We start from the raw sequence: 13497 nt of genomic DNA, 5'->3' as shown, positions 1-13497 counted from the left end.
TGGATGGACGCGATGGCGTGGCCCCACTTGGATGCAAAGTCTATCGTGGCAGCGTACGGAGATACCAGTATCTTGGGCGCCCTGCTGGCCTCTCGGAGCCTCTCGTGCAGCTCATGAAGGGACTAGACGGAAATCGAGCAAACGATCAGCAATGCAGTCAGCACGATCGCAGTGTTGCGAGGATCGTAGTCTTCGATGCAGATGCGTGGCCAGTGCGAATCGACGGCGCGCAAGCTTGGGCGTCAGTAAGAGCGTATGCAACGCAGCCAATGGCGCGTCGAGCGCATGACGTGGCAGCGCCTCACGCAGCGAGAGGACGTCTTTTGGCGAGGCCAAGCAGTGGGCGATGTGGACGACGACGCCGGGTTGGACAACGCCATTGGCGCCACGCACTTGCTCATCACACCAAAAAGAGTGCAATATCCAGATAGATTGCTGGATGCATTTTGATTGGACAAAATGAATGATTGATGGAGCATTTGCTGCATTCGGATTGGTGATACGCGGCAGGCTGGCGTTTCGCTCAGGGAATACACGCAGTTAGTGTCGCCGCAAACCTTGATGCAAGCAGTGCCCAGACAGTTTCTAGGCCCTTTGTTCAAATTTCCAAAGTTGAGGTTTACATCGATCAATGCTTTTTAGGGGCTGTAGACGATAATTCTTTGCGTGTCGATGGCTTCAAGTCGCAGATGCAGCGCCGACGTAAGCTCGGTGATCCTTTCACGCTCTAAAGACCGGTCTTGAAACACCTCGATCTTGACGCCCGTGCACGTGGCGAGTGCCTCAAAAAGCACTTGGTACGAGTTGAGACCTACTAGTAGTGGGTCAAAGTCGAGCCACAGTCTGAACGTCGACGACGACGTGCGGTGCGTGTGGCAGAGCGCGGTCGCAATGGCAATGACGCTCTTCTCGTTCAGATCACAGTTGACGAGATCAACAGAAGTGACGCCGCCGGTGATCCATTGGCGAAGGTAGCCAGCGAAAAGAGCCGGCTTGTTGGACACCAGGTTGCAAAAATTGAGCGTGACGGTCGTGAGGCACGGCGACTGCGAGGTCCAATGGAAAAGACCAAGCCACATGTCGTCGTCTTGTATGACGCAATACTGCACATTCAACGTCCGCAGGTGGCGCGGCGCCGGCGCCACAAGCAACGCAGGCTCGGCGCGCAGCACACACGTCTCGATCGAGAGTTTTTCGAGCACGACGAGTCGCGGTAGCAGCGTCAGAACAAACGACAAGTCGACTTCGGGTCCGTTTTCGCTTAGAGTGTCGAGCTCGAGGGTTCGAAGCGCCGAGCTGTTGACCAAGCTGGACACGAATGGCTCGGCGAAAATGTCGTCGTGTGGCACGCAAAGGCGTAGCTGCGTGATGGCCTTGAGCGGGGTAGCGGCGTCAACGAGTCCTTGCATCAAGCGTGAGGCATTGTCGAGGTGAAGGCTCGTGAGTGACGTCGCGGCTGCAATGGCTCGTACAAAGCCGACAGTGTCATCGCACATGAGCCGGTCAAGGCAGAGGTGCGTCGCATGTCCGGACGCAAGCCAATCGGCAAAAAGCGGTCGCCAGTCACCGCAGTCGTACCCGTTGTCGCTGTGCGCTGAGAGTGTTATGCGCTTGACGTGCTGCGCCGCATGCAAAATACTTGCAACAGAAGCCGCATCCGACGTGTCGATACTGACGTCGATCGAGTCGAGACCCGTACAAAGCCGGAGAGTGCGCGGGAGTGCGTCCATGTCGTCAGATTCTCTCAGTACTATGTTGTCGATGGACGCGACTTTGTGGCCCCACTTGGAAGCGAAGTCGATCGTGGCTGCGTACAAAGTCGTCGCAGGCTCGCTGCTGGCGTCTCGGAGCACATCGTGGAGCTTCTGAAGACGCTCGATGGAAATCGAGCGAAAGATTGGCAGCGCAGCAAGCACCGTCACAGTGTCGCCACCATCAAACTCTTCGATGCAGGCCCGCGGCCAGTACCTCGCTACGACGCGCAAGGTCTCTGGTGTTGTCAAGAGCGTCTGGAGCGCAGCCAATGGCGCGTCGAGCGCGTGACGTGGCAGCGCCTCGAGCAGCGAGAGGACGTCCTTGGTCGAAGCCAAGCAGTGGGCGATGTGGGCAACGACGCCAGTGTGGTGGACGACCGCCTTCGGCGCCACGCAAGGCCGCTTGCTCATGCTTTTGGTCAACTCAAAAATGCCAGTCAGAGTGCTGGGTGCATTTTGATTGGACGAAAGGAATGTAGAAATGGACTGCTTTTTGATTGGACAAACCAGGCGCCAGTTGCAAACTCGAATCCAAAGCCTGTGCATTCAATATGGGAATGGGCTACGTACGGAGGATCAATGCAGCACCACAGCGGCGGTGGTCAACTCGTAGGTGCAGCGTCGACCGAGCTCGGTCATTTTCTCGCGCAAGGGATTGGAGCTTTGACGCACCTCGAGGGCGACACCCGTGCACGTGGCAAGTGCTTCAAACAGCACGCGGTACGAAGCGAGACCTTCCGTTGCGAATTCGACGCACAGTAGACACGTCGATGCCCGACGCGTGTGGCGGAGCTCTGTTGCAATCGCAAAAATGCTCTTTTCGTCAACATCGCAGTCTTCGAGGTTGACAAACATGACGCGGCAGTGACCCAGCGGCCAAGGTAGCCGGCAAACAGCTCCGGATCGCGACTCTCCATGCTGCACTTGACGAGCCTGACTTTGTCGAGGCACGGTGACTGTGAGGCCCAATGGAATAGGCCACGCCAAGTGTCGTCATCCATATTGCAATAGGCTACATCCAGCTTCCGCAGGTGAACCGGCGCTGGCGCCTGTAGCAACGCGAGCATCGCATCGCGTGCCGTGCGCAAAAAACGATAGAGCTCTCGAAGAAAGTTGAGACGGGGCAGCAGCGTCAAAACGAACGTTGCATCCAAGGTGTCATCGGCAAAGAGGTGAAGGTTTTGAAGCACCGAGAGATTGAGCCACGGGCCAGAAACGCGGCGGCACAGACGTCGTCGTCGGACAAGGCAAGCCGCAGCTCCTTGATGGCCTGGAGCGGGGCGGCAGCGTCGACCAAGCTTTGCAGCACCTCCGAGGCGATGCTAAGCTGAAGACTCGTGAGCAACGTGGCGGCAGCGATCGCGCGTGCAAAGCCGAGAGTTGTCCTTACGGTTGTGCCCGTTCAGACCGAGGTGGCTCGCTTGACGGGACAGAGCGTCGAGCAGACAGAGGACATCCTTGAAGACAAGCATGGCACGATGTGGAGGAGGATGCTGACGATCGCCATTGGTGCAACACATGGTCGCTTGGTCATGCCATTTCACACATGTCCCTTGCGGGGCGAGTAGTAGGGAACTTTTGCATTAAATGTGAAGCGTTCATCAGCGGTATTGCGACGACGGCGCGTATGAAATACATGTACTTCCCAAGTTACGTGACAACTACGAGGGGCTGTCAAAGTGCAGGACAAACCCACATTTGTCGTAGTACAGACCCAGCTCGGACACCCAAGTTTCGATTTGGTCGCAGTCGTTGCGGCTGTGTAGTATCGCACCATGTCCGCGGATGCCCACGCCGGTGCACGTAGCGAGTGCTTCGAAGAGCATGCGGTACAATTCGAGATTGAATCGCTCCACGTCCAGCGAGAGCGTAAACAGCGTCGACCGGCGCGAGTGGCGAAGCGCATTTGCAATCGCAAGAATGCTCGTCTCATCCAATACACAGCGGTCGAGAACGACAGAAGCGACACCGCCAGTGATCCATCGGGTAAGATAGCGGCCAAAGAGCTCCGGCTTGCTGCGCACCGTGCGGCACATGTTGAGCGCCACGGTCTGTAGGCACGGCGACTGTGAGGCCCAATCCAAGAGACTGAGGCACGTCTCGTCGCTCATGTTGCAATGTGATACATTGAGCGTCCGGAGATAATTCGGTGCCGGTGCGGCGTGCACGGCGTGCAGCCCACAAAAGTTGATCGTGAGCTCTTGCAGCTTGACCAGACGCGGCAGCAGCGCCATGACAAACGTCGCGTCCAATTCGATGACAGAGACAACTTCCAGGGTTTCAAGCGCCGAGAGATTAATCAAGTTGGTCAAGAATGGTTCAGCACACGTCTCGTCCTCGGAAAGCGTAAGGCGCAGCTCGGTGAGGGCCTTTGGCGGGATACCGGCGTCCACCAGGCCTTGCAGCAAGCCATAGGCGCAGTCAAGCTTGAGACTCGTAAGCGAGTTCGAAGCTGCGGTCGCTCGTGCAAAGCCGACAGAGTCACGTCATGCAATGTTCTTGAGGGACAGATGCGTCGCATGCCCCGACGCCAACCACGCGCCCAAGTGCAGACGCCAGTCGCCGCCGTTGAACCCGCCCTCCTTGTACGATAGAAGATGCATGCGTGTGACGCGCTGCGCGGCGCGGATTGTAGCAGCGACAAACGCCACATCCGACGTGTCGACGTTGACAACGATCGAGTCAAGGCCGGTGCAGAGGTCGAGAAAGCGCGGGAGCGCGTCCGTGGCCTCCATCATGTCTCGCAGTTTGACGACGATGGACTCGACTTTGTGGCCCCACTTGGATGCAAATGCGAGTGCAGTTGCGTACAGAGTCATCATAGGCTCGTGGATGGCGCTTCGTCGTAGCTCCTTGGTGAGCTCACGCTTGATGGTAATCGACCGAAAGATCGGCAGCGCTGCGAGCAGCGTAGGAATGTAGCGACGATCAACGTCTTCGATGCAAACCTGCGGCCAGTACCTATTGACATCGCACAAGGTGTTTAAGGTCGTCACGAGACTGTGCAGCGCAGTCAATGGCGCGTCGAGCGCATGACGTGGCAGCGCGTCGAGCAGCGAGACGACGTCGTTGATTGAGCGCAAGCATTGAACGACGTGCACAAGGACACCAGCGTGGCAGACCGAGATCGGTGCGGAACGAGAACGTGTGGCCACGGGGTGGTCCATTGAAATCTGAGATCTGAGATCTGAAATCTGGCTCGATGAAACCGCTGCTGCACGCTGATTGGTGGCACATGGCGCGCCTCCAAATGGCGAAGGCATGAAAGCGAGGGACACGACCGGATGTGTACTTGTCAAGGTCGTTAGAGTGGAAAGGAGTTTTATGTTGAACTACTGTACCGGTCGATTCGTCAACTAGTACTTTGATTACACTGTGCGACTTTGACGGACGTGTTTGGAGCTTGACAGCGCCATTCGCACGGTCATACATGTATGTGCTGAGCAGCCACACTAATGCACATGTATTAACGTGTTGAATAGCTCGATGGACTGTGGACTGAATACTATTGTAGGACGGATGCAATTCGATACTAGCACCTCAATGGCCCCAGTCGGAAACATTCCCTTAGTAAATGTGTCATGCCACGTACCGCATCTGGTAACCTGACGTACAACTTGTCATTGGAAGGTCCTACCGTCACAGTCGTTTATCCGGAGACGAAAATACACACGAGTGTATAAAACGCATCAAGAGCGATTACGTGGGACTAGAAATGCAAAACGTACAACGACTAGAGAGCTCGGACCGCAGACCGAGCTCGGTCACCCACGCGTCAATGTGGGCGCGATCGGTGCGTCGTAAGCGCCTGGAATGGCTGCGTTGCAGGCGAACACCAGTGCACGTGGCAAGGGCATCCAAGAGCACCTTGTAGGACGCAAGTCGCAGCCGATTTTCCGATAGATCGAGTACCAACAACGCCGAAGACGACCGGCGTGCGTGGCGAAGCGCCGACTCAATGGCCATGACGCTCATCTCGTCCAATCGGCAGTCGCGGAGCGTGACGCACTCGACGCCGGCAGCGATCCATTGGCCAAGATACTGACAAAAGCGATCCAAATATTGGCTCTGCGGCGTCGGTATCGCGTCAAATTGAACGGTCGTTAGAGCCGGCGACGTGGACGCCCACGCAAGCAGCCATAAGACTGCCTCGTCGGCCATGCGACAAGTGTGCATGTGCAGCATCTGCAGGCACGACGTCGAGGAGCGCAAGACGGGCGCAATGTGCATATCACAATCTTTCAATACGAGCTTTTGCAGCGTGTCGAGTTGCGGCAGGAGCGCAGTGAGAAACGTCAAGTCCGATGCGTTCTCAGCTTGGATCTCGAGCTCGACCAGCTTCGAGCGATGGACCACGCGGGTCAGAAAGGCCTTAACGATCACATCGTCGGCAGCCGATGTCGATAGACATAGCTGCGTCACGTGCGGTAGCGGGATCACGGCATGTACAAAGCTCTCCAGCACGCTGTCGACGTCGACAAGGGCGAGGCTCGTGAGCGTCGCCGTGGCGGCAATGGCCCTTGCAAGGCCATCGTTGTCACCGCATCGAAACCCGTTGAGAGAGAGGTGCGCCGCTCGGCCCGACGCAAGCCACTCGGCAAAGAGCGGTCGCCAGTCGCCACACTCGCAGTCGCCCATCTTCAGTGAGAAAAGAGAGACACGCGTGGCATGCTGCGCGCCCAGGACCGCTGCAAGCAATGACTGATCGGCATCGTCGGCCTGGATGGAGATCTCGTCGAGGCCCGTGCAGAGACCAAGAATGTGCGCAAGTGCGTCTTTGTCGTCGGCGTGCAGCCACGGCTCCACGTGCATGGACGCGATCTTGTGGCCCCATACGGATGCGAACGCAATCGTCGCTTCCAATGGCGCATGAGCTGTGAGCTCTAGCTCGCCACAGGCGTCGCAGAGCACCGCGTTGAGGCTGCTCAGCGACCGGATGCGAATCGACTGGAAGAGCGGTAGCGCAGCGAGCGTGATGCCCAAGCAGCTTGTAGGCATGGCCTCAATGCGGACGTGTGGCCACTCCAATCGGAGAGTGTCCCAGGCCGCGACCACGAGCGTCCGGAGCGCCGCCAATGGCGCATCGAGCGCATGACGTGGCAGCGCCTGCAGCAGCGCGAGGACGTCGTTGGGCGAGGCCAAGTACTGGAGGATGATGCGCACAAAGGCGCCCGTGTGGACGACGGCCATCGCCCCCTTCTGCATGGCAGATTTCTTCCGACCACACTGCAAAGACACGCCATGATTGGATAAAAACACGCAAAGTGGTGTGATGTGATTGGAGACACGTGGCAAGCTCCAATGGACCGAAAACGCTCAGCGCTGCAGTGGATTCTGCATACCGGTACATTAGAAATTACTAGCGATCGCAATTCCGGATCGGACATTACGAAGCACGTCGGCAAGGACCTCACCTGCCCCGGGCGACGACCGAAACCACGATTTGGGACCAAGGGTCAATGAACAGTTTACTGACCCTTGTTGGGAGTGCTGTAGCGTGTCGAGACCAGAACGAGCTCAAACGGTGACGAGGCTCGGTGCGCATCACAGAGCGCCGCAGAAATTGCAACGATGCGTTCGTCATTTAGTTGGCAGTCTTTGACATGCGCGACATTAATAACGGACGGGGTTTTGATTGGAAGCACGTGGCAGACCTGCACGCGTTCAAATCCTCGACCTGATTTCGCTGCTCCGACGACATTCAAGTATTTTCCATTCCTCTGTCGATGGCCATGCCGACGCACAAAAGAGTCCTTAACTATCGTGATAAATGGCTTTATTTTCACAATCAAGGACGACGCCGAGTGCCGCAGCGTCCTCAAACGATGCACCAGGCCAAGAAATCACGGACTCGTCCGCAAGCGAGCCAGTCTCCGCTGTCGGTTGACATGGGTGCATGTGTAGAAAATGGGGTAAATCGATAAATTACAATTGTTGTACTATTTATCGCCGTAGTGGAAGCGCTGCCGCCAGTGCACGTGGGGGTATTGCGTCCAATGGAATCGCAAAGAGGCGCCACGTCTTGACATCGAGCACAATCATAGACGAGCCCCAACGCAGTGTCAAGAGACCGTCGAGCGCCGCGGACGCGCGGTCCACATAGTAGACATTATTGTGCATCCAGTTGGATTGCGCAAACAAATATTTGGCGCCCGACGTGAGAAAGAGCGACGACGTCATTGTTGAGCATGGCGGGGGCAGGCAGCTTTTCACAAACACGTAGCAGACACCGTGGGAGATCAAAACGACACCAATCAGCAGTGCCACGCGCGACACTGAGCCAATCACAATCGAGCCCGACGTGCAATTTATTTGAAAGTCAACGGTCTCGAAATGACACTGGAGGTCGACGGACAAGGTTGCTGTCACTGGCGACCAAAGGGTCAAAAGAGCTGCGATGAGCCAAACGATACCGGCGTTCAACAGCGCGTACCGAGTCGCGTACGGTCCCGTCGCCACGAGTAGAACGTCATTGACAATCGTGATCAGCCAAGTCACTTCATTCGCGGCGAGTAGGGTCTTGTACCACGGATCACGGACCGTCGCAAAGAAACTCATATACCCCGTGGACTGCAACTGCAGAGTTGCTGTCGACAAGACCACGATGGCCGTCATACTCCGTAAGAGCAAGAACGGCCGTCCGACCCAGACGATGCCGCCGACGCGCCCGAGCTCGAGCATGTTGAGTCCCTCGAACGAACCGCGGGTCAAGGCCATGTACACGATCGTAAGAGACGAGACCGAGATCATGACGCCCGTGACGTAGAGGACACCAACGTGCAGGTACCGCGCAATGTTGTCGGGGACTTCCCAGGCTTGCGTCGGCTGCGACAACGGCGTTTCCATATCGCTGAGAAGCGTCAATGTGCTTGTATCCCCATGAAACGACACGACTTCGCGCACGCCAACGACCCAGTCGTAGAGAAAAAGCCACGCGAAAAAGCGGAACGACGGCTCGTCAAAGAGTGTTGTCGTATAGAGTCGTAGCGGCGTCGCAGGATTTGCATCCGTCCGGGCATACATCATGAGCGCAATGTCCTTCGCCGCGAGCTCCTCTGTCAGTCGGTCGACGTCTACCGAGGGTGGTAGCTGCATGTATGTGTGGATATATGCCAAGGTGGCAGCGAGGTAAGCATGGCATTGCCGTGTAAAGGCGAGGTCGTGGGCACACAAGGGCGACACGTCGGTGCTTGGTGCTAGCTGAGAGAGGACGGCGCCCACGATGTACTGCGCCCGTGTAGGCTGAATCTTGACTACGTTGGCCGATGTTGTGAGGCACAAACCGTCAAAACTGAGAGCGCTTATAAGGCCGGCGGTGATGGGTACAAGGGACTGGCTCGCGCTGCCTTCGGGACACAGCGGCGAGCCGCCAAAGGCCACGAGTTTGCTCAAGCGCCAAAGGGCCGGCACAGGTCGAGAGAGGTCCAATGGGGTTATGTTGAAGAAGGTTGCTTGCGCGGATAGGTTGCCCGACAATGGCGCCCGCGTCCGCTCGAGGAGAGACGCTGTGAGCTGACGCAAACCCTCGGGTGGCGGTACATAGACCAAGTCAATCGAGCCAAACGGGCCAAGTCGATTTGTCGAGAGTTGAAGCCCTTGTGGCAGTGGCGACGCAAGGATATCTGTGGTCACATAGACACTGGCCAGACTCGTGTTGGCAAAGGCATAGTTGGCGCTCGATCGAAGAAGACTGCGGCCACCGATGCCAGATGCGTTGGAAGCGACGGCTGCGAGGTCGTTGGCGAGCGACCAGTACATTTTGAACGTTGTCTGGCTACCAAGGCGGTAGGTGCCCCGCTGGGAAGCAAGCGTGAGCGCGTACTCGACGCCAAGGGCGTTGATGACCGAGTACGAGTTGCGAATGCCGAGTTGCTTGTAGTTTTGCCATTGTGTCTCGAACGTTTTGAGCCCAAACGACCGCCAATAGATGGCTTCGTCACGCGTGCTTGGTTTCAAGCCAGAGACCATCTGCAGCCACGCGCGACCATTCGACGACTGCTGCAACTCGGTACCAATCGCAATATCAAAGCTACTACCCCAGCACCGGTGAAAGCTTGTATAGTCCACATTGCGCAAGACAGTCTCGAAATAGACAGCCCCGTTGGTCGTCATGCGTGCATCGCAGCGCGCTTGCCGCGTCGCCGAGTTGGCCATGGTCCACTGCCTTTGCAAGTCGAGATAGCAGTACGGGGAAAAGATCCAGGGGGCGTCGCACCCCTTGGAGCGTCGGAGGCCGTCGATTATCGTCTCGATCGAGCTCAATAGCGTGTGCTGGAGGTAGGCGCCGTAGTTGCCGGGCGACGCGATGAGTGCGGTGGGATTGGCAAAGGATCCCATCGCGTTAATACTCGGCAAGTCCAGCAATACATTTGCCATATTCGTATTGCCCAAAACGAGCTGTTCGTTGAGCCAGTTGGCTACAAACGCGTGCGCGCCCGTGGCATTGAACGTCGCCCACAAAATGTCGTTGGCCAAGTTGACGCGGGAGACACTCAGGTACGAGACGGACCCAGCGATGGACGCCAACGCGTAGCCCAGTCCCAAAGCTTTGCACGCGCGCGTTGTACACGCCGATAGAGTCTGTGCGACCATGGCCAATGGTAGCCGCGGCCCGTCGACGGGCTTTTCTGGTGTAAATATGGGACGAGGCAGGGCCTTGTGACGGCCGCTCGTCGAGCTGTCGTCGTACAGGAGCAGCCACAGTTTGATATCGAACGTACAAGCCTTGCCAGCGAGCCGCAGGGGGAGCAAGCCAGCGAGCACACATGCCACATGATCCAAGACGTAAAGTGTTTGCGTCGTGTCCGGGGCTGGCGTCAGTAGTCGTCGTGCGCTGCCGTGGAGGAGCAGCGGTGCCTCGTACCCGTCATTGAACGTATGTTTTCGCGTTTGCAAGAGCGCGACGCCATAGAGTACGAGCGCTATGGCTTGGATGACAGCGATGGCACCGATGCGAGAGATGCTGCCAGTGAATATGAGGCCGCTCGCACATCGCACGCCAAAGTCCATGTCGAGACCGACACAAGAGCGGTGGAGGGCACCAGTCACTTGAACCGGACTGACCATCTCCAATGCAAAAAGAACGAGCCACGACACATGGCATGAGAGCGCGCTGTAGTAGCGCGTGTGGTCATGCGCTTGGAGCCCCACAACGTCGTTGGCCACGTATGTGACCCACGTCGCCTCGCCCGTCACAATCAAGGCTGCGAGCCAGCTCCGCGGTGAAGGCTCAAACCGCGTCCATCCGGAAGCGGCCGTTGTCAGCGAGGCATTGGCCGAGCTCAGTAGCACGAGGGCCGAGGCGCCCCGTAGAAACAGTAATGGCCGACCGAGCCAGACGGTGCCTGCAATGCGGTTGAAAAAAAAGAGGTTGACACCGTTGAATCGACCGCGTGCCGTGATGGCATAGAGGAGCACGAGGCCACCGACGGTCACAAGAAGGATCGAAGTGAGGACCACGAGGTAGTAGAGAAGCTGCGTCGCCGTCTGTAGCGGCTGCGTCCCCGTCGTGTAGGATAACGGCGCGTATACATTCGAGATGAGCGTCAGAGTACCGCTGTCACCTTGAAACGAAATCACTTCACGCTCGCCGAGGACCCAATCGTAAAGAAGAACCCACCCGAAAAACGCAAACGAGGGCTCGAGAAGGTGTTGACGCAAGACGACCCACGAGCCATTGCTTGTAGTCGCGTACTGCATCAAGTGAACGTCCAGGTCGATCGTCGGCGGGGTCCAGTCGAAAGGCGTTGCAAGTTGTTGTTGCAAGAGCTGGTCTGTCGCCGTGACGGCCGCTGCACAGTCCGTTGGCGACGATGCTGCCTCACAAATGTCATGCACCGATGCATTGAGCGTGGCCAATCGAGTGAATACCGCCGCCAGAGAGCTCCACGTCACGATAAGCGGCTTGGGCTTGGAGCAATCGTCAAAGAAATCAAACGACTGCTGGACAAACGTGGTGCCCGGTAGCGTTGTGCAGAGCAGGTTGCCTCCATGGTACACAAAGCCGCGCCACGCAAGCGGTGTGAGGCGTAGCGTCACAGAGGGTATCACATCGAGGAGCTCGTTGGACACTTGAATTTTCGCGCGGTGAACCGCTTGGACCAAGACCGACGGGGCGTCGACGTACAAGCTGTCGACGCTCTGGAATGGACCAATCGTGTCTCGAAAGAGCGCCGATTGGTTGAAAAATTGACCCGACACGAGCGTATTGCCTTGAAACACCTCGAGGTCCTCAAACGGCAATGTGGATGAGACGTTGGCGCCAAAGAAGTTGGAAGCGCTTCGAATCAAGCTGCGGTTGACCGCCTGCGCGAACCGAAGGTCATTGAGCGGAATCCAAAAGAGCAAGCCGGACGACCACGACCCAACGCCCTGCGACACGTCCTTGATCGTCACGAGCTGCTGTAGCCCAATCGCATTCTCCAAGAGAATGGTCTCGGTCACGCCGGGCTGCCACCGGTTTTGCCACTGGAGCTGGAACCGATTTATCCGAAATTGTCGCCAGTAATTTAGCTCGTCGTCCATTGTTGTCGAGTTGCGCGCGTGCGCCACATTGGCTAGAAAGTTGCGTCCCACTAACGTCTCTTGCAGGCCCCGTTGATAGGCCACGGAGAACCGCCCTCCGTCACCACCCCACGTCGTTATGTAGTCTGCCCAGACAACATTGCGCCAGATTGCTTCGAGGTACACGGCGCCATTCGTCGCGTACTGACGCCTGCAGCGGCGCTGGCGGCGGGCGGTGTGCGCGACCTCGAAGTTTTGGTCAAAGTCCACATAGCAATACTGCACGTTCATGCGCATGGCCCAGGAGGCGCTGAGCGTTCGCAGCTGCGGTACCGCATACTCGATGGACGTGAGCTCTGCAAAGAGAATGCGCCGCGCATATGTCGGCGATAGATTGGTGGTGGCACTGGACGCGTTGTAGCGTTTCTTGATGGCTGCATCGATTGCGTAAATGTCCAGCGACGTTGCGTTCACAAGGGCCAATTGGGCGTTGACGATATCAATGAGAAAGGCTCCCCCTTCTGTGGGCGAAAAGCCCGCCCACCAAAGGTCGTTCAAAAGGCTGGGGGCGAGGAGCGAGAGGTACGAGAGCCCAATGCTGAGCGACGTGAGAAGGTAGAGAAGCCCGAAAACCGCGTGGGTGAGCTTGGGACGCGACGTCACAGGCACAATGTACGAGGTCGGTGGCGCGGCAGCGACCGCGTGCGACGGCATCGTCGACTAATTTAGAAGTAACGCTCCATGGCCCGAGGACTTTGTTCGAAACGCACAAAGGCGCCAGACACCACATCCACGTCAAGATGACGTATGAATCTGTGATCCAGTGGTCTGGCTTCGTCCGCGCTGCGCTCAACACGTAGTTTTGACTATCGTCGCCATTTGGGCGAGGATGCCACGTACTCCGCAGTCCAAGCCACCAACAACAACATTTTCAGCGCCGTCGCGCTGCCACGATCGATCCCGCGCCACCTAGCCGAGGAACTTGACGCGCTCGACGAGGCCATCAGCCAACATACTATTTAGTGCCCCTAGACAATGCGTGAAGGTCAAGTAACGCGATGAACGGCCGCCGTTTAGTACCAAGTCAAAAACATAGAATTATTCATGCTATAAGCCCTTAACAAGCAAATATTTGGGACGATACCCTTGAGCTCAATCGATGCATATTAGAGGCTATGGATGGCCTCGGCATGCTGCCGTCATCGATGCATTGTAGACCCAGCGTCGTCGCTCGCTGTGC

At 57.2% G+C, this 13497-nt stretch overlaps 3 protein-coding genes across 3 annotated transcripts; all 3 read right to left on the bottom strand.

The window, feature by feature from the left end:
* Nucleotides 1-591: 591 nt before the first annotated feature.
* On the bottom strand, nt 592-2196 carry SDRG_07048 (hypothetical protein). Its single transcript, XM_008612864.1, has one exon. It carries the CDS (start codon nt 2163-2165, stop codon nt 639-641), a length of 1527 nt encoding a protein of 508 aa, XP_008611086.1. The 5' UTR covers nt 2166-2196; the 3' UTR covers nt 592-638.
* A 1219-nt stretch (nt 2197-3415) lies between these two features.
* SDRG_07047 (hypothetical protein) lies at nt 3416-6959 on the bottom strand (the record flags this gene model as incomplete). The annotated part of the gene is made up of 3 exons (XM_008612863.1): nt 3416-4187; nt 4263-4702; nt 5667-6959. 3 exons carry the CDS (start codon nt 6957-6959, stop codon nt 3416-3418), a joined length of 2505 nt encoding a protein of 834 aa, XP_008611085.1.
* Nucleotides 6960-7665: 706 nt separating this feature from the next.
* SDRG_07046 (hypothetical protein) lies at nt 7666-12976 on the bottom strand. The gene has a single exon (XM_008612862.1). The coding sequence runs from the start codon at nt 12969-12971 to the stop codon at nt 7698-7700; it is 5274 nt and encodes a 1757-aa protein (XP_008611084.1). The 5' UTR covers nt 12972-12976; the 3' UTR covers nt 7666-7697.
* Between the last annotated feature and the right edge of the window lie 521 nt (nt 12977-13497).

Source organism: Saprolegnia diclina, assembly GCF_000281045.1.
Source record: "Saprolegnia diclina VS20 unplaced genomic scaffold supercont1.20, whole genome shotgun sequence".
Lineage (NCBI taxonomy): Eukaryota > Oomycota > Saprolegniomycetes > Saprolegniales > Saprolegniaceae > Saprolegnia > Saprolegnia diclina.
Note: the sequence above shows the minus strand (reverse complement) of the source record. Positions and strands in the feature narration are given on the sequence as shown.

What these genes read in the sequence shown, in the direction of transcription:
- SDRG_07048 (XM_008612864.1), bottom strand. Translation starts at nt 2,165, where the DNA reads ATGAGCAAGCGGCCTTGCGTGGCGCCGAAGGCGGTCGTCCACCACACT.
- SDRG_07046 (XM_008612862.1), bottom strand. Translation starts at nt 12,971, where the DNA reads ATGCCGTCGCACGCGGTCGCTGCCGCGCCACCGACCTCGTACATTGTG.